The sequence below is a fragment of the Anabrus simplex genome, chromosome X (genome assembly GCF_040414725.1).
Source record: "Anabrus simplex isolate iqAnaSimp1 chromosome X, ASM4041472v1, whole genome shotgun sequence".
Lineage (NCBI taxonomy): Eukaryota > Metazoa > Arthropoda > Insecta > Orthoptera > Tettigoniidae > Anabrus > Anabrus simplex.
The window spans coordinates 65790456-65816807 of record NC_090279.1 but is presented as its reverse complement, the minus strand read 5'-3'; the positions used below and the strand labels follow the sequence as shown (position 1 = coordinate 65816807).

At 40.6% G+C, this 26352-nt stretch overlaps 1 protein-coding gene and 1 pseudogene across 1 annotated transcript; both read left to right on the top strand.

Annotated features, from left to right (window-relative positions):
• Nucleotides 1-5082: 5082 nt before the first annotated feature.
• LOC137503279 (zinc finger protein ZFP2-like) lies at nucleotides 5083-15006 on the top strand (annotated as a pseudogene).
• A 37-nt stretch (nucleotides 15007-15043) lies between these two features.
• Nucleotides 15044-19022, top strand: LOC137503278 (zinc finger protein 836-like). Its single transcript, XM_068230824.1, is given in 5 exon segments — nucleotides 15044-15614; nucleotides 15699-16118; nucleotides 16873-17175; nucleotides 17344-17763; nucleotides 17848-19022. Coding segments are annotated over 5 exon segments (1890 nt in total). The 3' UTR covers nucleotides 18024-19022.
• The last annotated feature ends 7330 nt before the right edge of the window (nucleotides 19023-26352 follow it).

Here is a 26352-nt window from a genome sequence, read left to right as displayed (position 1 = left end):
CATTTAAATCATGTTCTTTAAGTCTAGGAAAGGTCGCAACATGAAGATAAGTTTGAATTCAAGGGGACAAATTTTGGCAAATGTTCACTTATAGTAAGACGATTTAGTGATTGAAATAATTTGTTTCATATATTTCCACAATCTTTTTTCTATTTAAACAACCAACAGCCCTAATTGCTGTGGTTTGATTGATTTATTGATCTATTCATTCATTGATTGGGACATTAACAGATTTATGCTTTTGGTCTTAATGTGATGTACAGAGGGGGATGATGGATATTTCTATGCTTATGATATAAGCATTGTCCACTTGTTGGGAAAGTGGTGGGAGTACTGTGGGATTATTTGATATTACAGTGAAGTGTTTTTGGAAAGAAAGTAAATAGAAACATGGAAATGAACAAAGAGGTGACAAGTCAAGTCATATGTAGGAAGATGGGAACAGGGGAATATGAATATAAGAGGATGATGAAAATGGCTAGTCATTGTGGAATTAGGGATCTACAGAAAGAGAAACAGAAGCAAGGAATCGTATTAGGCAATGATTTGGAGATACTGCTTACTATTATTTATTTTCCTAAAATTGTGCATGTTGACATACACGTATGTGTACTTATGCTATGCTGAATATTCACAAATATGTAGGTGATTTTAAATTTACAAATTTGCAATGTTCCTCCCTTTCTATGCTAGTGTGTCTACTGCTGTCCAACAGTGTGTTCCTTTTCATGTTCTTATATCTCATCAATTGTTTGAAAAGCAGTGGCAAAAGGGACTCAGGTTAAAACACAGCAGGTCATTATGCAAGTTAGGTTCCAAAAAGGGTCAAAAATCAAATTAATAAGTAAATGCAATGTAAATTTTAACCTAATAGAATTTGTATAGTATTATTTGAAGTAGTTGCACAAGTGGTATGTGTGTTGATTATGTTTGTAAAACAGAAAATATTATGAGTAAGAGTTTGTAAAATCTATACATTTATTAAGGATGAGCTGTGTGCTTAATAGAAAAAAATAGCAAACATTGTATAATACTGTTTTTAGGAAATTGTCTTCTTCTCTGTTCTTTTAAAATTTAGTGCTTGATAATAATGTATTTTTGTGTACCATTTGCCACCAAAGTAGACACCTCTCTTGCATTTAATGGGATTTTCATTTGATTGTTCCTTTCCATTATATATTTTTTAAATGGGAGATAAATTAATTATACTCTTCTTGTGCCACTATGAAATTTATTTTCTCAGCTGTGTCTATTTTAGGCCTATATATTTTTATTTCCTTACTTCTTTATTCTACTTTTCTTATTTCTTACTGACAGCCTTCTGAAGATACTAAGGAGGAAATATTCATAGAGGAACATACTGATGATCAGCTGTTGCCATACATCAAAGAAGAAACAAAGTATGTATTACTACAAGTCCTATAAAATATGGAATATGTTGTACCTATTCACAGTTGTGTTCAGTAGTGGTTGGTTTATCTCCAAAAGTGGCCATTTTCATCAGTTCAATCCTGTCTCTACAAGGTTACATTTAAACACTAATATCTGAAAATTCTATTGGTTAAAATTATCTAAAATATTCAGGAACTTTAAGATCATTTTTAATGTTCCATCTTGTACTCGTAGTTTTATTCAATATATATCTACAAAAAGAATCTCTGGTAAAGCTAGATTTTTTGAAGTGTATTTGTTTACAATACCTTTAAGCAACCATGAAAACGTGTTTGTTCTTTCACTTTCTCTGCATCATTTGTTCATCACATTCGTATCATCTGAAATACTATCTGAAACTATTGCTTCCAGATATTCTGAGTAATATTTTTATACGTTCATGCCAACAGTGACACACAGAAAAAGCGGTATTTGTAGATTAAAAATTAAATCTACAAATTCGAAATTGTTAAGTTTTATGTACATTGTAAACAATAAATATTTTAAACTAACATAATCAGTTTCATTAATCAATATAATGATGGCTGAGTTCAATAATGTGATGACTCAAAGAATGTCATTTTGAAATTATTTGATTAGATTCCTTTTTTCTGAACATTTCTGTTCTCTTGTGTGTTAAATCAGATTCCTCCATTTGTGGATGCCAAAGCAGATAATGTGTTGTAGAAATGAAACTTTGAGGTCAGTTATGCTACATCTTCGGTATCATAGTTTTCAAATAACACTTGTGCATTGTTGTAAGCATAAAAAAATTGTGCTATTGAATTTATGTTCATTCCAGTGATGTGGTCACATTTTCTGATTCATTTTAGTGTTCATTGTCAGTCAGGTGCTTCTAGTGTGTTGATTGCAAACATACTTACACAATTAGTATTAACTAATAAAATGGACAGGTACAAGTGGAGTTTTAAATTTGTGCAGGTTGCTAAAAAAATCAGAATTCTTCAAGTAAGTGAATTTATTATCTCATAAAAGTAGATAAATAGGCGGTACATTATTGCTTCACGTCTGTAGGTTTACCCTGAGAGTGCCCTACACGTGACCCCGGGTGGTGCTAAGAAAGCAATAACTGTGGCTGCTGGACCTATCTTTTTAAAGATCCTCCACCAATGGCAGAAGTATTTCATGGAAATGGCTCTTCTCAGAGCTACCAGGCAAGAAACATCGGACCTTTCATCCATGTTTTCGAGCTTAACGTAGAAAGCATCAGCAGAGCAAAATGTGACTACCTGTCCAAAGTTATCCTGAATAATAATATAGATGTTGTGGGTATACATGAAATCCATACAGCCAATGAAGAAGAGTTTCGGAAAAGGGGCTGCATTAATGGTTACACAGCTCTTGGTGCAACATATCACAGTGGACATGGTATAGCTACTTATGTTTGTAATAATATCCAAGATGCCTCACTGCTCTTTCAAAACGAAGACGAAGACATCCATTGTGTTGCTGAGCATGTGGCATATGTTACTATTTTTAACATTTATAAACCCCCAAACGCACAGTGGTCAGGTACCGTACTCCCGACTGCTCAACACCCTGCAGTTTATATAGGCGACTTCAACAGCCATCACGAACTATGGAAGTACTCGAATAACAATGAATGTGGAAAGAAACTTGTAGAATAGACAGAAATGAACAATCTCCATCTGATTTTTGACCCAAAAGATCTTGGTACTTTCCAGTCAGCTGCATGAAATAGGGATTTCAGTCCTGACTTGTGATTTGTTAGCTGCAATGATGCAGGACAGCCCTTACATACCAGTCATAAAGTGTTAAGACATTTTCCCCACAGTCAACATGGCCCCATTGTAGTGGATATTGGCATCAAAATTCCTGTTGTACGGTCAATACCACATGCTCGGAGGAAATTCAGAAAAGCAAATTGGTCAACATTCACCACTGAACTGGATAAATGTGTTCGGTGGATTGCCCCCAAGCACAATTACAAGCGTTTCGTAGATGCAGTTATGATGGCGGCTAAGAAGAGTATGCCATAGAAAAGAATACATCCCTGGTTGGAATGTAGAGACTGATGCACTCTATAACGAATATCGGCATACTGGTGATGAAGACATAGCTAATGAACTTCTTTCCAGCATGGATACTACCCGGAGAGAACGGTGGATTGAGACAGTGGAGAATATCGACCTAACTCATTCCAGTAGAAGATCTCTGGGGCACCGCAGAAAACTTGGAGGAAGGACACCTTTGGTGAAGCAACAGCCTGGAGTTACTCCAGATGAAGTAGCATCTCACATCGTCACAACTTCCCAAACTCCATCAGATAAGAAACATACCAAATACATACGGCGCCAGCTCCAAACTCTGGAATCAAAACACCATGCACATCAAGGTATTCACAACCGCTTACGGTGCAAGACATCAATGCTGCTCTCAAAGACGTTAAACCAAGTACAGCTCCAGATTTTGACGACATTCATCCAGAATTTCGCATTAATTTAGGGAAGAATGCAAGAAGTTGGCTGTTAAGGTTTTTTACCGACCTTCTACAGAACAGACAACTCCCGGTAGAATTCAAACGAACGAAAGTGATTTCCATCTTGAAACCAGGTAAGCCTGCCAATGACCCAAGCAGTTATAGACCAGTTGCCCTTCTTTTTGAGAGGCTATTCCACAACAGAATCAGCGCAACTATTTTTCAGCGTATTACAGTTGATCAAGCTGGATTCAGGCCAAATCGCAGCTGCTGCGAACAAGTGCTTTCACTTACATTCCACATGGAAGCAGGTTTCCAGAAACAACTCAAGACCTCAGCTGTATTCATTGATCTTACAGCAGCATTTGACGCAGTCTGGAGGGAAGGATTAATTTACAAGCTTCTCCGAATTGCACCCAGTAGGACCATCGTGCAGGTTATAAGCAATATGCTCAATGACAGAAGATTTGGAGTGTGTATGGGAAATAGTATGAGTAGAGAAAGGAAGCTCAAAAGTGGATTACCTCAAGGATCGGTACTGTCTCCCCTACTGTGCACTTTGTATATCTCCGATCTCCCAGAAACATCATCGCAAACATTTTGTTATGCTGATATCATAACACTAGCCACTCAACATCGAGACCTTAGTGTGACAGAAGAAGTGCGACAAAGAGACCTGATTTCACTTGAAACGTACTTCAAGAAATGGCAACTGTGTCCTAACTCTAACAAAACAGAAGTGTCATGTTTTCACCTGAATAATCGCAAAGCTGGCATTAAACTTCACATACGTTTTTGACACCAGGAACTTCGGCATAGCAGCTATCCCAAATATTTGTGGATTACACTTGATCGCACACTATCATACAAACAACATCTTATGAATCTGTCAAAAAAGCTCAAAACACGTAATATTATCCTTCAGAAATTGTATGGCTCAAGTTGGGGTTCATCAGCAAAGACTTTGATCTGCTTTGGGACTGGTATTCTCGTGTGGTGAGTACTGTGCACCAGTTTGGCTGGATAGCCCATATACAAGACTAATTGGTACTCAACTGAATGTTAGCTTGCGGTTAATATCTGGTACTATCCAGTCCACATCCCTTTATTGGCTCCCAATTCTGTCAGGTATAATGCCACCTGTTTTAAAAAGATAAAATGCTCCCATCCGAGAGTTCAAGAAGATAGAAATGAAGCCTCAACTGCCTGTTTTGGATGATATTCCTGTTCTCAAGGTAACGAGGTTGGAGTCACGACACCCATCTTTGCATAATGCTGTCGCATTGGCTGATGGGAATTTTCACCCTTTAGAGGAATGGAGAAGTCGCTGGAAACTTGCCACAGACAGTTCCTTACACAACATCTTTTCTGGTGAACATCATCTACCGCGTAAGATTTGGACCACTCTGAATTGGGTGGGAACAAATCATGGACGACGCAGGGATGCCCTTTATAAGTGGAAATATATCTCATCACCAGCGTGCGACTGTGGTGCATCTTGACAGATGATTCCCATATTGTAAGTGAATGTACACGACGTTCCTACACAGGTAGCCCGAGTGACTTTTTCGAACCAACAGAGGAAGCCATACAGAGGATCACTCAACTGGACATTCTGCTATAAAACATGTTTCTTGTCTGTGTACATTTGTAAATACTATATATTTGTATATATGTATCTAACTTGTTGCCCTATACTAATAATAATAATAATAAGAATAGGTAAATAACGTAGTGATATAATATTCTTTCAAAAGTGTAATTATTGTCACTGACCTTACAAAGTACCACAAGTGTATGTCCTGTTTTAAAACATTTAATGCAGTAGTGTTTTTGAACTGTAATTGTGACATCGCTAATTAATTTTTTGCTGTCACACCTTTGTTGGTTACTGTGTGAAATGATCTTTGATAATCCGTGGGAAATGATTGTATAGTCTCGGATTGGTGCTCTTAACCAAGCCCTTGTATCAGCAGGTCATGCGATGGCTAGTCATAGCCTAAGGTTTGACTTCAAACCAGATTTGTGATGGAAACTATGAATCCTGAATGGTTTATTTGATTTAGTGAGTGGTTAGAGTCTTCTCGGCTCTTATGTGATGCACTGACTTGTTCCTACTGTACTCTCACAACTAGTGGCAAGAAATATTCATGTCGGTCCTCAGAACTACCAAGTGCCAGCTCACACTTTCTGTTTCTTTGTAATTCATGTGTAACAGGACACAATAGGCTACGTTAGAGAACAATCTTGTATTATGACCACCAGTAAAAATGTTGCTTATGAATCCTTTTCACACACAAAATCATATTTCTATTTTTGATGGAGTCTAAATAAGCTTTCTACGTTCTAAACATATTTTGTGCAGAGACCAGCAAAGCGACATGCATTTTATGTGTCTTCTTTTTTCATGGCATATATGTCAGAGGACAGTCCATTGTCTACGTAGCTCAGTCCATTTTACATCATAGATTTTAGATGCTTCTGAAGGATTCAGTCGACCGGATCTTATCTGCCACTTCCCACTTTGTTTTAGATCTCACCTCAGGCGCTATTGTTTCCTCACTCTCATTTCAGCAGTCTACAAATATCATGCCGCAACTTAAATGACTTCCTTTAAAATGTCTAAACTATTTGCCATGGCAGTTGGGTATTGAATTAAGAAAAGATTTTAAGATTCATAAAATTTCCTAATTGCTGACTTGTGGAAATACACGTATTTCTGAGGTTACCAATTAGTGATGAGATTACCTTCCATTTGTGGAGAGACACATCGTCCTGAGCTAAATAGTGATGAGGTTTACTTCCGATTGTGTAGAGACACATGGTCCTGAACTAACCACTTAGTTATGTGGCTTCCTTCCAGCTTTAGAGCGTTGAGTGTCACATGGCCCTGAGCTGACCACTTTGTGCCACTCCTCCATGGTCTTCATATTTATAGGCGTGATCGGAAAGCTTTCTACGTTATAAACATATTTTGTGCAGAGACCAGCAAAGCGACATGCATTTTATGTGTCTTCTTTTTTCATGGCATATATGTCAGAGGACAGTCCATTGTCTACGTAGCCTAGTCCATTTTACATCATAGATTTTAGATGCGTCTGAAGGATTCAGTCGACCGGATCTTATCTGCTACTTCGCACTTTGTTTTAGATCTCACCTCAGGCGCTATTGTTTCCTCACTCTCATTTCAGCAGTCTACAAATATCATGCCGCAAAATGACTTCCTTTAAAATGTCTAAACTATTTGCCATGCCAGTTGGGTATTGAATTACATAAGAAAAGATTTTAAGATTCATAAAATTTCCTAATTGCTGACTTGTGGAAATACACGTATTTCTGAGGTTACCAATTAGTGATGAGATTACCTTCCATTTGTGGAGAGACACATCGTCCTGAGCTAAATAGTGATGAGGCTTACTTCCGATTGTGTAGAGACACATGGTCCTGAACTAACCACTTAGTTATGTGGCTTCCTTCCAGCTTTAGAGCGTTGAGTGTCACATGGCCCTGAGCTGACCACTTTGTGCCACCCCTCCATGGTCTTCATATTTATAGGCGTGATCGGAGTGAAAATAACAAACTGATTAATATGATCGTCTGCTGTCTATGACGTATGTAAGTAGAAATATGAATTGCAAAATTCTATTCAGGCTAGAATACACTGACGGAATCCCCTCTTGTAGGTACTCGTAGAATTTCACCGGATATTCAAACTATCCTTCCCATTAAAAACAGATATACCCATTTTTTATTTTTTTGAGTTATAAGTTTTTCTTCACAATGCATTTATAAGAGTCACTTAAACACGAAATCCAGAAGCGTTCAGACATTCAAACACTATTTTGTGAAAATAAATTTTTATAGATATCGGACATAGGCATTAGGGGAGAAAAATTGAACATACAATAAACTAATTTGAATGTTAGGATGTGTAAAATATCCATTGCATTTCATTTTTGTAACAGAATATTCATCAGTCTGCATCTGGTGGCAGGGTCCGGTGTTGTGGTTCATTGACTCCAGTTAGTTCGGTCTCGGGCCATGTCTGCATGTAGTCTTCCAACTTTCAGGCCGTTGTGCACTTTAGCAGTCTATGCTGTCTGGTTCGTCCCTAGCGCCTCTTTTCACCGACTTTCTGTGTAATACTCTGACTTTCCCAATGTATCGTCCTCTACACGCAACACATGACCAAACCAGCGCACACGCCTTTCCCCAATTTTCTTCTGGATCGCTGCAATGCCAAAACGTTTTCTAATAACATCATTTGAAATGTGATCTAGTCTAATTATGCCAGCCTTCCACCTAAGCAACTTTGTATCCATGATGCTTAGTTGGCGTTCTACCTCTAGAGCTGGTCAGCATTCGTTGCCGTAGAAAACGACAGGATGGATATCGATAGGACAGATATCAGTTCGGTAGAACTTAGTTTAGAGATGGCCCTTCATCCAAAGTTCGGAAGGGCGCCTGTTGTCATTCTCCACTTCAGTCAGGCTTTATATATCCTTAAGTTGATTTCATCAGTAAGTCGGCCATAATCATAGATTGTGGAGCCAATATACTTAAATATCTCTACTCGTGCTATATCTTCAACGTCGACATGCATGGTTCCAACTTCTCGATGATGTAATGCAATGTATTCTGTCTTGTTCTTGTTGAGGCGCGGGGCTTATTGCGCTAGTCGATTGTTCCAGTCTTCTGTTTGACGCTGCAGGTCTAGCTTATTCTCTTCAGCCAAATGATATCATTTGCTTAGAGAAGTGCCCATGGTATTGGACTGCGCAGGTTTGTGGTAATTATGTCCATCACAAGAATAAGCTGCAGTGGTGATAAGCCGGGGCCTTGATGGACTCCTACAGTTATGCGGAAGTCATCAGACGCTCCTGCGGCAGCTTGAACACAACTCATTTGTTCTTTGTAGAGCAATTATACCCTCTCAGGAAGGTGCTCTGGAATGCCATGTACTTGTAGGGCTGACTGATTAGGTCATGAAGTACCCGATGGAAGGGCTTCTAAGGGTCCAGAAATTTGTGATGAAGCCTCTTATTCTTTTCACAGTATTTCTCAAGTAATTGTCCGGCAGCATGGGTTTCTCCTATTGCGTTACAATTTTACACAAATCCAGCTTGGCTTGTTGTATGTTTGTCTAAATCGCTAATCCTTTTGTCGAAGATTTGTTCTAAGTCTCTCATTGCGAGGCTCAAAAGTATGTTCGGGCCGTGATTAGAAAAATTGGCAGGGCTTCCCCTATTTCTGAATTGATAATCCGTCGCTAGTCTGTTTGTTTTTGATCTTCTTTGATGATATGGTTGAAAAGCTTGCTTTAGCCACACTGCTGCATCCCCCCATTGAGAGAAACAAAACTCTGCTTATAGATAATCGGGACAGATGGCTTTCCCTGGTTTCATTTCCTTCAGCATAGTCTGGACTTCAGTGACGTCATTTTCCTACATTGGGCCTTCAACAGCGGAGGTGATTAGGATTGGTAGATACGGAAATTCCATGATTGAGATGTTGTCAAAATAGTTCCACCAGTGTACTCGCGCTTCCCGCCTGTCCAGTAGCAAATCGTCTGTTTCCTCATTGATGCCGTAAAAACGTTGGACTTCTGACGTTTTGCGATGGCTCGATTGACTAGCCGTTAAAAATTCCGCTAGAATTCGCGCATGTCATGTTTCACATATAGACCTGCCTACCGGTTTGATTTTGTTACGGCAAATACCTGCTTCATTTTACGAGTGGCTGCCTTGTAGGCATTCCAACGAGCAAGAAACTCGTGGTACAACTGCTTCTTCAACCGTACTGCATATTTAACATCTTCATTCCTTGGCCATATATCATGTTTAATCCTTCGTTGTCGTCGCCCTGACTTAATTGTTCCAGGAATAGAGCGAAAGGCGTCTTTCAGTTTAGTCCGGCTGACTTCAACTATGGTGATTTGTGACTCTGTAACTTTTGCAACGACGTTAGTCTCCTTCTTCAGGGGCAACCATTTGATCCCAATTTGTCTATTTCCTGTGAAGTATTGGGCTCTTGGTGACTTTATCCACAGCTTAGATGACTGGTCGTTGTTGCATCGCAATTGATTTAATAAGGGACAACTGTTATCTCTAGAACATCTTCGAGATTTCACCCACTCACAAGGATGTAGTCAATGCGAATTGGATGGGAGCCACTGTAGTACAGAGTAGATGAATATCACTCTTTTTGAACCGTGTGTTTGCGGTGTCAGTTTCTGCATAATCGCGAATTTGTTGGGCATCGTCGTTCTTTTCTCCATGTCCATGAACGCCATGGACTGTTTGTTCTTCTTTCCTCGGTCCGACACGTCCATTCAGATCAGCGGCAGCGATAAGATCGTCAGCGGTCTTCTTGTCAGGCGGTGCCCAGAACGCATCTTTGGTTTCCATGCGCACGTCAGTTTGTGGAGCGTTGCGCTGAATAATTGGAATTTCCTTCTCTCTCCAATGCGGACGAGTTACATCAAGCGATTGTCAAACTTTTGCACCTCGGAGACTGAACCGTCAAATTTAGCTGATATGACAATGTCAACACCATGAGCTGTTCTTCGGTTTCTGTTGTACACCAGTTAGTAACAACACCTCTTTTCACATGACTTTTCTCCATTCCATCCTTTTTTCCGCACCTCTCAGATGCCTACAAGCCTTCTCTCAAGTGCAGTGGCGTATTCGCTACTTCACCCAGGCATAAATCAATGATGGGGTACAAAATGGGGGTACTAGCATAGTTAGCCGTAACAGCCCGTGCGACGGTAACCCTAGCATACTTTTCATGCTGACTGGGCACTGCCAATGCGCCTCCCTTCCAGGGGCTGCACTAACATTGGCTCCGATACCATGAGTAATATTTCTGTAATGATGTAACGGCATTATTTTACGGCCGGCTTGTCTTGAAGCATTTAAGTGCTCATGACGGAAGGTAGTAACGCACCTGCGGACATGGAGAACAGATGCCTTTTGCAGCCACTCCTCTAGAGAAGAAACGCTACCCTCTTTTCTGCATTAACTTCCAGAAATTTAGTGTACCTCTTCCGCCATCTGGTCCCTAGTGAACGACTCCATCTCCGCCAAAGTTACCATTAAAGACTTTGTACATGTTTGGTACGCGAGAGCTTTTATATTTTGCTCAAGTTCATCGGCAGGCCAGCGGGGAACCCGTATCCGTCACCTGGGAAGTGCCATGTGTTTCAGCAATATAGCTGGTTGGTGTAGAATATTTATCAATGCTAAATGAAACATTATTTTACTGAAAACTAATTGTGAACCTGATAAATTACTTGTCACTAGAAGAAGGGTTACAGACTTTTGCACCTTTGCTTGGTGTTGATATGCCACAGAACGCATGACATACCATGCAGTGTCGTATTTTCTGCCCCCTGTTGTCTAGTGGTGTCAACATCAATATCTTGTTTGATGATCAAGAGATTTAGTCTGTCATATCTGGAATCAATGTCCCCTTTTCATTTGTCCACTTATTTTCTCCAAAGAGGGCAGTAACAATACATGGTCGAGCCTCCCATTACTTTGCCTGTGAGCCAGTCATGCATTCGACTGGGCCATGTGAATTCAGTTCATACAGCATGAATTGGAATGTACCAGTCAATGTTACGATATATTTTAGCCTGCGTGATCGATTTTCCCATGTCGCAGTTGTAAGCGGATCTCACCTTTAACCAAGATATTTGCATTTCCCGCCCTTCTTCCGTAGAATATGTAGAACTACTCTGTGGTGGGGAGACAGGCTCAGAATTGGATGCTATCCAACTATGTTATGAATCCACTAAAAATAATCACGTTGCCTGTGATCTTTTGAAATAAATAGAATAATATTCCTTCTTTTACATAGCAGCAATATCCACTACGGTGCAATTCAACGTCTTTGTCATCTCGAATTTTTTCTCAAGCCTTGATTTCCATGCTCCTTCTATCCGTATTGTTAAAGTAATACTTGTAAGAATATTCAAGGGCATGATAGGTTGCGTTTGGTTTCAAAATTAGCATTTTAGGACATTGTAATAAAACGCTACCACCAATGCCATATTCTTTGTTGCCTTCATAATGTCTTTAATAGCAGTGTCTCGAGGAGAAAAGACAGTATCAATGCTAGCGAGAGAGCCGTCGTATACTTGTTATATTTCAGCTTTGCCAGGATTTCATCGTAATTAGTGGCTACCGTGTTAAATACAGGAATTAAGACGTAGACTGATGTAGTACATGGTAGTAAGTAAGAACGTCCTTGTATAAACCTACCGTCTTATATATAGGTTGGCTATGTTTGATTGCACATCAAAGATACATATTTCGGAAAATCGACACAGTGACATAATAAAATGCTATAGTGATATAAAAATGTACAAATACAATATGTATATTTGTATGACAAAATAACATTCATAAAAGATTAGCCGTGTTTCAACAGATCTTGCTGAATGTCGGCAAACGTTCTCAATTTTATTAATATATACAGCACAGACATTCTCTCAAACAACCTCAAGAACAAGGTCCTTTACAAAAGTTATTACTTCCCTGCAACAAAGCGCAGAGTGCTTCAACAAGATCAAAACTCCAAAGCATAGGCCGTTCTTTGTGTAGGAGAACAGACTACGGATTTCGATAGAATAATATGTGCTGGATTAAAGAGTTTGTATGAGTATTTACCCTTTTAGGCTGGACCACTTCTCATGCTTTCTTCAAATGAGGTTGTCTATTAACTCGTACATTTCTAAACCGTGACAAGTTTCTTGGGCCTCATATCGTGATGAAGAAAAGACGCAACATATTCTCGTAACAAGTGAGAGCTTTTGAAATTTAACCTCAGATGATGTTTACTTTCAGGAATGTAATGTTTATGAGTAACGAGCTCTCTGCACTGGATATCAGTGATTGGAATGACCAGTAGCAAATCCCCTGTGTTAGAGTTGTAGTGGATTTGGCTGTTGAACTATTGGTCACATGGTTTTAATTTGTCACTGTAGATCGAGACCCGAGGTGAGCTATAGAGATCATCAACCTCCGGATGGCGGATCATCTAGTTACAGGTGTACTGTGTGCAGTGAAGTCCGGGCTAGGAAGTTGGACCTCTTGCGACATCTGAAGAGACACAAGGAGGATCTACCCTTCAAGTGCGATCACTGCGGAAAGGTGTTATGTAGCCGAAGCAGCTTGTCGAAACACCTCAGGATCCACCCGCTCCAAGTGTGCGGATTTTCTGATAATTGCTTTACAAAGAGGAAAATGCTGACTGGGGACACGCGATCGCATAAAGGTGGGATTATAAACGAATGCTCAGTATCTCATAAAAATTTCAGGAAAAGTCCAGAATATATGCGGTCTCACACGGGCGAGAACCGATGCTGCAGCAACGTCTGTGTAAAATCCTTCAGCTGGAAAAAACTAGCAGGTCACATCGGTATTCAGACAGGCATCAACCCTCCCTTTTGCACTGTATGTTGCAAATCATTTGTCAAGAAAAGCAGTATATCTTATCACAAGCTGACTCAAACAGGAAAGAAGCCAAACAGTTGCAATGTCTGTAGCAAGTCATTCATACAGGTAGGCAGTCTAACCGGTCATATGCGGACCCATACAGGCGAGAAGCTTTACAGTTGCAATGTCTGTGGCAAATCATTCATACAGAGAGGTAACCTAACCGAACATATGCGGACCCATACAGGCGAGAAGCCTTACAGCTGCAATGTCTGTGGCAAATCATTCGCAACGAAAGGCAGTCTGACCGTTCATTCGCGTACCCATACAGGCGAGACGGTATACAGCTGCAATGTCTGTGGCAAATCATTCATAAGGAGTGGTAAGCTAACCGAACATACGCGGACCCATACAGGCAAGAAGCCTTACAATTGCAATGTCTGTGGCAAATCATTCATACAGAGAAGTAACCTAACCGAACATATGCGGACCCATACAGGCGAGAAGCCTTACAGGTGCAATGTCTGTGGCAAATCATTCATACAGAGAGGTAACCTAACCGAACATATGCGGACCTATACAGGCGAGAAGCCATACAGCTGCAATGTCTGTGACAAATCATTCGCAACGAAAGGTAGTCTGACCGTTCATTTGCGTACTCATACAGGCGAGACGGTATACAGCTGCAATGTCTGTGGCAAATCATTCATAAGGAGAGGTAAGCTAACCGAACATACGCGGACCCATACAGGCGAGAAGCCTTACAGCTGCAATGTCTGTGGCAAATCATTCATACAGAGAGGTACCCTAACCGAACATATGCGGATCCATACAGGCGAGAAGCATTACAGCTGCAATGTCTGTGGTAAATCATTCGCAACGAAAGGCAGTCTGGTCGATCATATGCGGACCCATACAGGCGAGAAGCCAAACAGGTGCAATGTCTGTGGCAAATCATTCATACAGAGATGTCACCTAACCGAACATATGCGGACCCATACAGGCGAGAAGCCTTACAGCTGCAATGTCTGTGACAAATCATTCGCAACGAAAGGTAGTCTGACTGTTCATTTGCGTACCCATACAGGCGAGAAGCCTTACAGCTGCAATGTCTGTGACAAATCATTCGCAACGAAAGGTAGTCTGACCGTTCATTTGCGTACCCATACAGGCGAGACGGTATACAGCTGCAATGTCTGTGGCAAATCATTCATAAAGGGAGGTAACCTAACCAAACATATGCGGATTCATAGAGGCGAGAAGCCTTAGAGCTGCAATGTCTGTGGCAAATCATTCATACAGAGAGGTAACCTAACTGAACATATACGGACCCATACAGGCGAGAAGCCTTACAGTGCAATGTCTGTGGCAAAGCATTCGCAACGAAAGGCAGTCTGATCGATCATATGTTTACCCATACTGGCGAGAAGCCATACAGCTGCAATGTCTGTGACAAATCATTCACAAAGAAAGGCAACCTGACCGATCATATGCTGACCCATACAGGCGAGAAGCTTTACCGCTGCAATGTCTGTGGCAAATCATTCATACAGAAACGCATTCTAACCGGTCATATGCGGACTCATACTGGCGAGAAACAATACAGCTGCAATGTCTATGAGGAATCATTCATAAAGAAAGGCAAACTAACCGAACGTATGCGGAGCCATACAGGCGAGTCATAAAGAGAGGCACACTAATGGAACATATGCGGTCCAATACAGGCGAGAAGTCATACAGATGCAATGTCTGTGGCAAATCATTCACAAGGAAAGGCAGTCTGACCGTTCATTCGCGTACCCATACAGGCGAGACGGTATACAGCTGCAATGTCTGTGGCAAATCATTCATAAGGAGTGGTAAGCTAACCGAACATACGCGGACCCATACAGGCAAGAAGCCTTACAATTGCAATGTCTGTGGCAAATCATTCATACAGAGAAGTAACCTAACCGAACATATGCGGACCCATACAGGCGAGAAGCCTTACAGGTGCAATGTCTGTGGCAAATCATTCATACAGAGAGGTAATCTAACCGAACATTTGCGGACCCATACAGGCGAGAAGCCTTACAGCTGCAATGTCTGTGGCAAATCATTCATAAAGAGAGTTAACCTAACCAAACATATGCTGATTCATACAGGCGAGAAGCCTTACAGTTGCAATGTCTGTGGCAAATCATTCATACAGAGAGGTAACCTAACCGAACATATGCGGACCTATACAGGCGAGAAGCCATACAGCTGCAATGTCTGTGACAAATCATTCGCAACGAAAGGTAGTCTGACCGTTCATTTGCGTACTCATACAGGCGAGACGGTATACAGCTGCAATGTCTGTGGCAAATCATTCATAAGGAGAGGTAAGCTAACCGAACATACGCGGACCCATACAGGCGAGAAGCCTTACAGCTGCAATGTCTGTGGCAAATCATTCATACAGAGAGGTACCCTAACCGAACATATGCGGATCCATACAGGCGAGAAGCATTACAGCTGCAATGTCTGTGGTAAATCATTCGCAACGAAAGGCAGTCTGGTCGATCATATGCGGACCCATACAGGCGAGAAGCCAAACAGGTGCAATGTCTGTGGCAAATCATTCATACAGAGATGTCACCTAACCGAACATATGCGGACCCATACAGGCGAGAAGCCTTACAGCTGCAATGTCTGTGACAAATCATTCGCAACGAAAGGTAGTCTGACTGTTCATTTGCGTACCCATACAGGCGAGAAGCCTTACAGCTGCAATGTCTGTGACAAATCATTCGCAACGAAAGGTAGTCTGACCGTTCATTTGCGTACCCATACAGGCGAGACGGTATACAGCTGCAATGTCTGTGGCAAATCATTCATAAAGGGAGGTAACCTAACCAAACATATGCGGATTCATAGAGGCGAGAAGCCTTAGAGCTGCAATGTCTGTGGCAAATCATTCATACAGAGAGGTAACCTAACTGAACATATACGGACCAATACAGGCGAGAAGCCTTACAGTGCAATGTCTGTGGCAAAGCATTCGCAACGAAAGGCAGTCTGATCGATCATATGTTTACCCATACTGGCGAGAAGCCATACAGCTGCAATGTCTGTGACAAATCATTCACAAAGAAAGGCAACCTGACCGATCATATGCTGACCCATACAGGCGAGAAGCTTTACCGCTGCAATGTCTGTGGCAAATCATTCATACAGAAACGCATTCTAACCGGTCATATGCGGACTCATACTGGCGAGAAACAATACAGCTGCAATGTCTATGAGGAATCATTCATAAAGAAAGGCAAACTAACCGAACGTATGCGGAGCCATACAGGCGAGTCATAAAGAGAGGCACACTAATGGAACATATGCGGTCCAATACAGGCGAGAAGTCATACAGATGCAATGTCTGTGGCAAATCATTCACAAGGAAAGGCAGTCTGACCGTTCATTCGCGTACCCATACAGGCGAGACGGTATACAGCTGCAATGTCTGTGGCAAATCATTCATAAGGAGTGGTAAGCTAACCGAACATACGCGGACCCATACAGGCAAGAAGCCTTACAATTGCAATGTCTGTGGCAAATCATTCATACAGAGAAGTAACCTAACCGAACATATGCGGACCCATACAGGCGAGAAGCCTTACAGGTGCAATGTCTGTGGCAAATCATTCATACAGAGAGGTAATCTAACCGAACATTTGCGGACCCATACAGGCGAGAAGCCTTACAGCTGCAATGTCTGTGGCAAATCATTCATAAAGAGAGTTAACCTAACCAAACATATGCTGATTCATACAGGCGAGAAGCCTTACAGCTGCAATGTCTGTGGCAAATCATTCATACAGAGAGGTAACCTAACCGAACATATGCGGACCTATACAGGCGAGAAGCCATACAGCTGCAATGTCTGTGACAAATCATTCGCAACGAAAGGTAGTCTGACCGTTCATTTGCGTACTCATACAGGCGAGACGGTATACAGCTGCAATGTCTGTGGCAAATCATTCATAAGGAGAGGTAAGCTAACCGAACATACGCGGACCCATACAGGCGAGAAGCCTTACAGCTGCAATGTCTGTGGCAAATCATTCATACAGAGAGGTACCCTAACCGAACATATGCGGATCCATACAGGCGAGAAGCATTACAGCTGCAATGTCTGTGGTAAATCATTCGCAACGAAAGGCAGTCTGGTCGATCATATGCGGACCCATACAGGCGAGAAGCCAAACAGGTGCAATGTCTGTGGCAAATCATTCATACAGAGATGTCACCTAACCGAACATATGCGGACCCATACAGGCGAGAAGCCTTACAGCTGCAATGTCTGTGACAAATCATTCGCAACGAAAGGTAGTCTGACTGTTCATTTGCGTACCCATACAGGCGAGAAGCCTTACAGCTGCAATGTCTGTGACAAATCATTCGCAACGAAAGGTAGTCTGACCGTTCATTTGCGTACCCATACAGGCGAGACGGTATACAGCTGCAATGTCTGTGGCAAATCATTCATAAAGGGAGGTAACCTAACCAAACATATGCGGATTCATAGAGGCGAGAAGCCTTAGAGCTGCAATGTCTGTGGCAAATCATTCATACAGAGAGGTAACCTAACTGAACATATACGGACCCATACAGGCGAGAAGCCTTACAGTGCAATGTCTGTGGCAAAGCATTCGCAACGAAAGGCAGTCTGATCGATCATATGTTTACCCATACTGGCGAGAAGCCATACAGCTGCAATGTCTGTGACAAATCATTCACAAAGAAAGGCAACCTGACCGATCATATGCTGACCCATACAGGCGAGAAGCTTTACCGCTGCAATGTCTGTGGCAAATCATTCATACAGAAACGCATTCTAACCGGTCATATGCGGACTCATACTGGCGAGAAACAATACAGCTGCAATGTCTATGAGGAATCATTCATAAAGAAAGGCAAACTAACCGAACGTATGCGGAGCCATACAGGCGAGTCATAAAGAGAGGCACACTAATGGAACATATGCGGTCCAATACAGGCGAGAAGTCATACAGATGCAATGTCTGTGGCAAATCATTCACAAGGAAAGGCAGTCTGACCGATCAAATGCGGACCCATACAGGCGAGAAGTCCTACAGCTGCAATTTCTGTGGCAAATCATTCACAAGGAAAGGCAGTCTGACCGATCATATGCGGACCCATACAGGCGAGAAGCCAAACAGATGCAATGTCTGTGGAAAAACATTCATAAAGAGAGGCAATCTTACCGAACATATGCGGAGACATACAGGCGAGTCATAAAGAGAGGCAAACTAACCGATCATATGCGGACCCATACAAGCGAGAAACCTTACAGTTGCAATGTCTGTGGCAAATCATTCACAAAGAAAGGCAGTCTGACCTAACTGTTCATATGCGGACACACACAGAAAAGAAGCCATACTGTTACAAAGTTTATTCCACTGAAGCACAACTTGTAGGATTCCAGCAAGGTATAGCAGATATCCTGGATTCAGGAGGTCAATTGGACTGTATCGCGACTGACCTGTCTAAGGCATTTGATAGGGTAGATCATGGGAGACTACTGGCAAAAATGAAAGCAATTGGACTAGATAAAAGAGTGACTGAATGGGTGGCTAGAAAATAGAACTCAGAGAATTATAGTAGGTGAAGCTTTATCTGGCCTGTAAAAATTAAGAGGGCAATTCCTCAAGGCAGTATTATTGGACCTTTATGTTTTCTTATATATATCAATGATATGTGTAAAGAAGTGGAATCAGAGATAAGGCTTTACGCAGATGATGTTATTCTGTACAGAGTAATAAATAAGTTACAAGATTGTGAGCAACTGCAAAATGATCTCGATAATGTTGTCGGGTTGTTGCATTTTCAGATTAAAGCTCGCAAATGAGCTGTTTTCATTCAGTAATGCCTGCTATACCGCACCCATATCCAATCCCTCCTTCAACGATAACGCCCCTTCCTCCCCAACATCAATAACCGAACCACCGCCGTCTCAATCTATATATGTATGATTGAGACGGCAGTGAACCGTACTGCCGAACATTACCTCCACCACTACCACGTGAAAGGGTTTGACAGCGGCATAGGTCCTACCCTTCCGAGAGCGCGTCTCAGACTGAATACTTTTGCCCTCCACTCGCGTGGGCGCGCTGTTGTACATCACGTCACTCACCCTAAGCCCACGTGACGAATACGGCAGCTCCTATTGGCAGAAACATCTCCCGATTGCTATTGATCGATTTGAGTTTGACAACTTGGACCACGTGGGACGACCACGTTTTTGACGTTTGTGACATTTTGCTTTACTTTGATTTGTATGCGTATATCTGTTATCTTCGTTTGCGTGTTTGAAGAAAAAGTACAAGATATTTGAGGTAAGCATCCTTACTGTTATTGTTTTACTAATCTCCTGAGGCCAGAACATGAAAACATACCACACCAAGGCAAATGAATTTCGGATAATTTGAAACATAAGTGCGGCCAGTATCCAGTATTCGGGGGATAGGTTCGAACCCCACTATCGGCAGCCCGGAAAATGGTTTTCTGTCGTTTCCCATTTCACACCAGGCAAATGATGGGGCTGTACCTTAATTAAGGCCACGGCTGTTTCCTTCCCATTCCTAGGCCTTTCCTGTCCCATCATCGTCATAAGACCTATCTGTGTCGGTGCAATGTAAAGCAACTAGCCTTATCATAGTTGTCCCCCTGTGGGTAGGGGCAGTTGAATAACAGCCACAGCATCCTCTGCCTGCTGTAAGAGACGACTAAAAGGGGTCCCATGTGGGCTCTGTACTTGGGAGCTTGGGTAGGCGACCACGGAGCCCTTAATTGAATTTTGGCACTGCTTCCGCTTACTTGTGCCAGGCTCCCCACTTTCATCTATCCTATGTGATCTACCTCGATCACGACCTGTTCTTTTCTGCCCCCGATTGTAATATGTATGGAGGCCTAGGGAGTCTTATTTTCCTCAAAGGGCATGGTCCTTCTTAGCTGATACCATCATTTTTCCTAGTGTCAGTCCCCTTCCATTTCTTCTCTCCGATTACTAATATATATAGGGGATGGTTGCGTAGTTGTACTTTCTCTTAAAACAATTAACTAGATTTTAGGCCCTTTTAATCAACAGGCATCATCATCTTAAGCAAGGAGATTTGTGGTGAGGGCAAGATATTTGGTGGCCATAACATATACTAAGAACTGTCCCATCATTCGCCTTACTGCAGGCGAAAGGAAAAACCAATCTCAGGACAGCCACTGGTAGGGGAACAGCCCGTTTCTGTGTCCCAAATGCAGAGGTGTAGAAACACGGTGGAACCATAGCCACCCCTCCTCTGCTTGGTTGGCCGGTTGGAATGCATGCTGTCAGACCACATATCAGCCTACTCTGCAACCACCAACATAGATTTCTGCCTTCGATATACAGTAGGTACAAATGGCACTGTCTGAAGTGAGTTTCCACTGTCTTCAACTGGCATTTCTTCTAGGTCACAGCAAAGTCCCTTGCACACCGTAATATTGTGGAAGTAGCAGCATATTTTTCACAATACTGTACTAAATTAGCAAGCAATTCTTTGGACATAGCTCTTAATAGGTGGAGCTATGTTGTGACTTGGCATGGGAATGTTTTGTGCTGGATCAGCTGCCATATTATTGTATGTAGATCCTGAAGCTACATATTTCTGTAAATTTATTAGAACTCCTCTCCTGCGGATGGTCTGAAAGGAAGCATTATTTGTACCTCCTGCATGTTGTAAGAGCGAGCAATCACAGATTCTGTAAGCTCTCTCTTGTCTTTTAAACCCTAAAATATATTCATGATTCCATCCTTTCCATGTAGCAGAAAATTTTTGATATAGAACATTTTTTATTGTAAATAGTGTAGACCAATGAATACAAGGGATGCATACAATTTTGTAGCTTGACATTGTTTATCATCTAAATGCAGATGACCGATTGAATGATATGTTGTGTTTTGGTGCAGTATGTAGGAACAGAGTATGTGCTATCATGTCTTGGTTTCATCAAACACTACTCTGCCAGAGATTTGCCATCCTCTAGTAGATGCAAAAGAAGTACAAATCTCAATATTCTTCAGTGTGTAGCCCAAGATGCCTCTCTTGACAGACTGAAAGATGTATCATATACTAAGTTCCTTGGGAAAATACAAATGGTGTTGCTGAAAACTTTTGCAATGTCAGTACAACGTTAAACTGCCATAAGAGAGAAAAGTATTATGTTGTACCTTGTCTGTTCCAGTCTTTCTTTCATAAATGAATGATCTTGTATTTGTGTTGTATTGAATAGTTTTCTGGCTGATAAATATTAATTGATGATTAACACTGCTGAATATAATTTCTACACAATTTTATACCTGTAACACTGTGGATAGTAGGTAGAATATAGTTCCATAAATCAAAAGATCGTGTTTCATTTCAATTTACCTTTGAATCCTACAAACTCCCTCCTTAGCATATGAGTTTCCTTTCATCGTTTTGGTTCCTGTATATGGTTTTCTTTCTTACATTGTACTTATATGTTATTTCATGCATAAGTGGCATATCTTGATACTATTGACTGTTACAGTTGGCTTAAGTAGTGTTAAAGAGGACTGATGTACAAGGGGATGTTAGTGTCTATTTCTGTCATAGGTCTTAATCTGAGATAAGGATTGCCAATCCCACTCACCTTCAGGTAACTTCCTTCCTCCCTTTGTGAGTTAGCTTCCTTCTTCCTCAGCAGAAACAAACAAAAGCAGCACAGGCAAGGCCAGTCACTCCGATCCTTCAAGGCTTTGTGAATTTGTAAAAATAAAATATAGCTCCATAATTGAAATAATTATAATAAGCAGCAGAAGCTAGTAAGCTTCTTTTCTCCAGCAAAAAAATTATTAATAATAATAATAAAGCACAGCCAAACCTCCAGGTGTATTGTTGTTCAGAATGCAGTATTTCAGAAAAAGGTAACAGAAAGAAGGAAAGAAAGAAAAGGAAATGAAAGAAAAATAGAAGAGAAAGAAAAAAAGAAAAAATATATTTAATATAATATTTAAGAGTGGAGGGGGGACGAGAACCTGCGGACCCTCCGCGCGCTAAACGATTTAAATCACCCGCCCGGTAATTTTAGTTCAGCCCTGTTTACACCAGAGGCGCTGGTGTGCAATTCCTGGCAATCTTTGCGCAGCCGTTGCATTCAGAAGTGAAAAATAACGTTGAGAGTCATCTCCTACTCATTCTCTTTGACCACGTGTAAAGCCCACTAGAACAGGACTGTATTGATAGTTGATAGTTACAAATATAACGGGACATTGCACCCAGTGCTGTTTTCAAGAAGTGTCGTGTACTCTGGAGTTCTCACTGGTAATTCATCCTTTCCTAAATTCAGCCCGTTCTACTGACTGATACAAATCAAATCCGTTCTTTAAGTGTTTGTTTTAAGTGATTACACTGAATTAAAATATCAGGTTTTGTCTCTAGGTGTGAGGTATGTGTTATATAAGACGCGTATTAGCCATTTGTACAGCCTATTCCGTTAATTTATTGTGCTACAGATTTTCTTCATTGAGAAATTGTGATTTCTATCATTTACACTGTGTCCACAATCTCTATTGTCGGTAAGGTTCAAGTTCTATAATTTACTTTTGCGAAAATTATAGATCTCAATTGGGAACAGTAAGAAGTTAATACTAATCATTCTCAGTTTCAGCATTCTACATATTTTTAACATTTAATATTTTTAATTTTCTTAAATTTTATTTCTACTTAAGCATTAAAACTGTATACACATATAACAGGCATTCTTTTTGAAAACTCCTGGCCTTTGTGTCACAAGTGCCGGCAAATCTGTTCCTCGTGTGTTGTAGCAATATAACGTAACTTACCTTACCTATCAAAATTTTTTGGAGTGAAGAATATTTCTGAAGGGCTACGCAGGTAAAGAATCGCGGATATTAGTTTCAGAAAGAAATTACAATATGTAGTGCATTATTTTAATTATTGTTTTGCTGTGTTATTTACCTATGTTTGCAATTTAATAGTGACGCTGTGAATGTTGAGTTGTTCTTTACACTGTAGGCTGCGACATATGGTAGTAAGGTTCGAAATTTTGAGAAGTTTCCGTTTAGGATATCATATGTAGAATTCTTGTTATGGTTATCAGTGTTGTTATAGAGATTCTTCTGCATAGTATCAGTCATAGAAAACTTGAGGTCCAATAGGTATGATCACAATATTAACAGTCATGTAAAATTTTGAGTCTTTTTGGTATGTTCATAATATTGACGGTCATGTAAAATTTCAAGCATAATGCTTAGTCTGTTGACAGATAACCTAAGTAGCAATGACAGCAATAAGGTAATATATTTCTCTGGCCTATGTTTTAGTGTAAAATCATTGGAAGTAATCAAGAACCCCAGTACCTTCTAACTACTTCAGTTGCAGTGTGAAGTGGACCTGCAAGTAAAAATCAATGAGGAACCAGCCTGGCTTGAAAGAACAACAAATGCATCACTTGTGAGTCTCATGGCAAATAAATTTATAAAGGTCAGAATTTAACCCTTAGTAGCTGAATAAGTTTGGCAGGGGCATAATTTACTATGTGCTTCCCCAATATTAACCCCAGCAGTCGCCATTTGCTACATGGGCATCTAGGAAAAGTATGTCTCTCTTTTGTTTCTTTGTCTGGGAGTATGTGATAATGTGCTATGCAAGGCAGCCAACTCTTAGGAAGTACAAACAACAGTATTTATATACATCTATAGGTCCAACTAGTGACAGAAACTTTGTTCATGGGGCAAGGAAAGGGGTTCTGGTGGCACATGCCCCCAGATTATGGTCGCCAAGTGGACAATTGGCCTCTAGCATTTACTAGGGAGATGGCAGTGCATGCTATGTTTGATAGTGGCAAAAAGCTGAATTAAAGTTGTGGACTTGATAGTGAAGGAACCTTGGTTAGGTCCAGCTACCAATGAAGTTGTGACAGGCAGCGTTTCAAGATCGAGGCATCAGGACAATTCATGAGCTAAGTACCCATCAAATGACTGTTTATTGTTTATTGATTACCTCTGGCGTTTATTGAAATGGATTTCTGTAGGTTGTATTTTATTCTCCATGGTTTGATAATGGTATCGTTGTGGGATTGACATCATCTCCTATTATACATTATCCAATTTTAGTGCAAGTAGCTGCTGAACTGAAGGACAATTGTGGGTGCTGGATTTAATTCGGTTATGGCCAGTAGGACTTTGAATCTCATAGTGAACATATTTTTCCACCAAAAGAAATTCCAGATAAGATTTTCATCATTTAAACTTCTTTACAATGTTACTAATGTTGGGTGATCTCATAGTAAAACTCTGCCTTGGCGAAGAAGCTGTGAAATAATTTTGGAGAAGAAGCGACTTATTGTCATCATCTTTCCTTGCTCTGTCTGTTGCTACTGTAAACACAGTCCATTGTAATCTTCTGAATGTGTGGCTTACAGTTCAGTCTCTCTTCATCTGATAGCTTACATGGTGATGTGATAACATTCCACTTTCATGTTGGGGAGTGTAATTTGGGTCCATTCTAGAGGTATTTGATGAAGCTGAATATCCCAGCACACGTCTGTAGTTATACTGGCATAAAAGTGAATTCCTGCACATCATTCTTGCACCTCAGTCTTTGAAAACCTTGAGAGTTGGAAGAGGGATATTCAATGAATAATTGTGACTCGGCAGCAAAAATATACTCCCAACACTGTGAACTGCTAATTTATAGATGTGATATTGTCCAGGAGTTGCTTAAAGGTGAAATTCTGCTGCTTATGCACACTGTTCTCTGAATAAATGTTTGCTGGTTGAGTTCTAAATTATAGACACTACAGAAGAGAACGGTGTCTGAACATATGTGAGATGCGAGTGCACTGCTATTCAAGATCTATACTCTTGACAATTCTTGTTATGTTCTATTCTTGGGTATATAGAAAAAAACAATAGCTGTCATCAACAACAACGGAATTCAAGAACTACAATGTGACCCTACAAATATATTTCAAAACAAAATAAAACAAGCTATCCAGCAAACAGACTTTATTCTCACAGAACAAGAAAAGGAAAGCCTCACTATCAAAAAATCCTCAACTCCCCACAGTAAGAGCCATCCCCAAAATACACAAAAGCTCATGTCCCATTATACCAACAGTAAATTATGATGTGCCAATTTACAATTTAAGCTAACAACTGAAAAAATCATAAAAGAGAAAATCTCACTTAAAGAAGACAGATAAATTAAAACCAGCCTAGAACTAATCAACCCCTTCCCGCCTGAAAGCACCCGACTGTTCACTTTGCATACGTGTGCAATCTATGCAATAGTTTTGTATTTTTTGGTAGTGAATTGTTTATTAGGCTTTGATGAGCATGCAGTACAATATACAAGGCTTAGGAAATAAAAGAAGAGTGAGAATTTGTCTTGAAGTTGTCTAGGCAACGGACTTGAACTTCCGCGAGTGCTGGTCAGCTGTTTAGTTCGTAAACATGACGGGATTGAATACTGCGGATATTGAGACTGAGCTGAATAACGGCATAAGAAATGACACAAAATTGTTGAGCAGGGGTGGAGGTAAATTTTTAGTGAGTAAATAACATATCAACAAAGATAATTTTACTGATAACTGTGATATAAGTGAAAACGGATATCTAGATATCGGACCTGATGATGATGTGGCTGCAATTCAGGTAACACAAACATTTTGTTTCATTACTCAATAATTATATGGATTATGTTGAACCTATCAATAATTTCAAAAGAGTATTATGAGAAATAGGTTATATTTTTACATATGTTAGGCGGAGACAATCTATTCAGTGACATTACCGATTGCGTATATATCAATGCAGCAATCAAACAGGCACATTTCAGTAAAATAGAAACAGAATGGGAAGACACTTGCTAGAGGAAATGAAAGTTGATATACAAGGTCACCATTACACTTCCAGAATCTCATCTTTATTCGCTTAGGGGGATTTAGACAACATGAAAA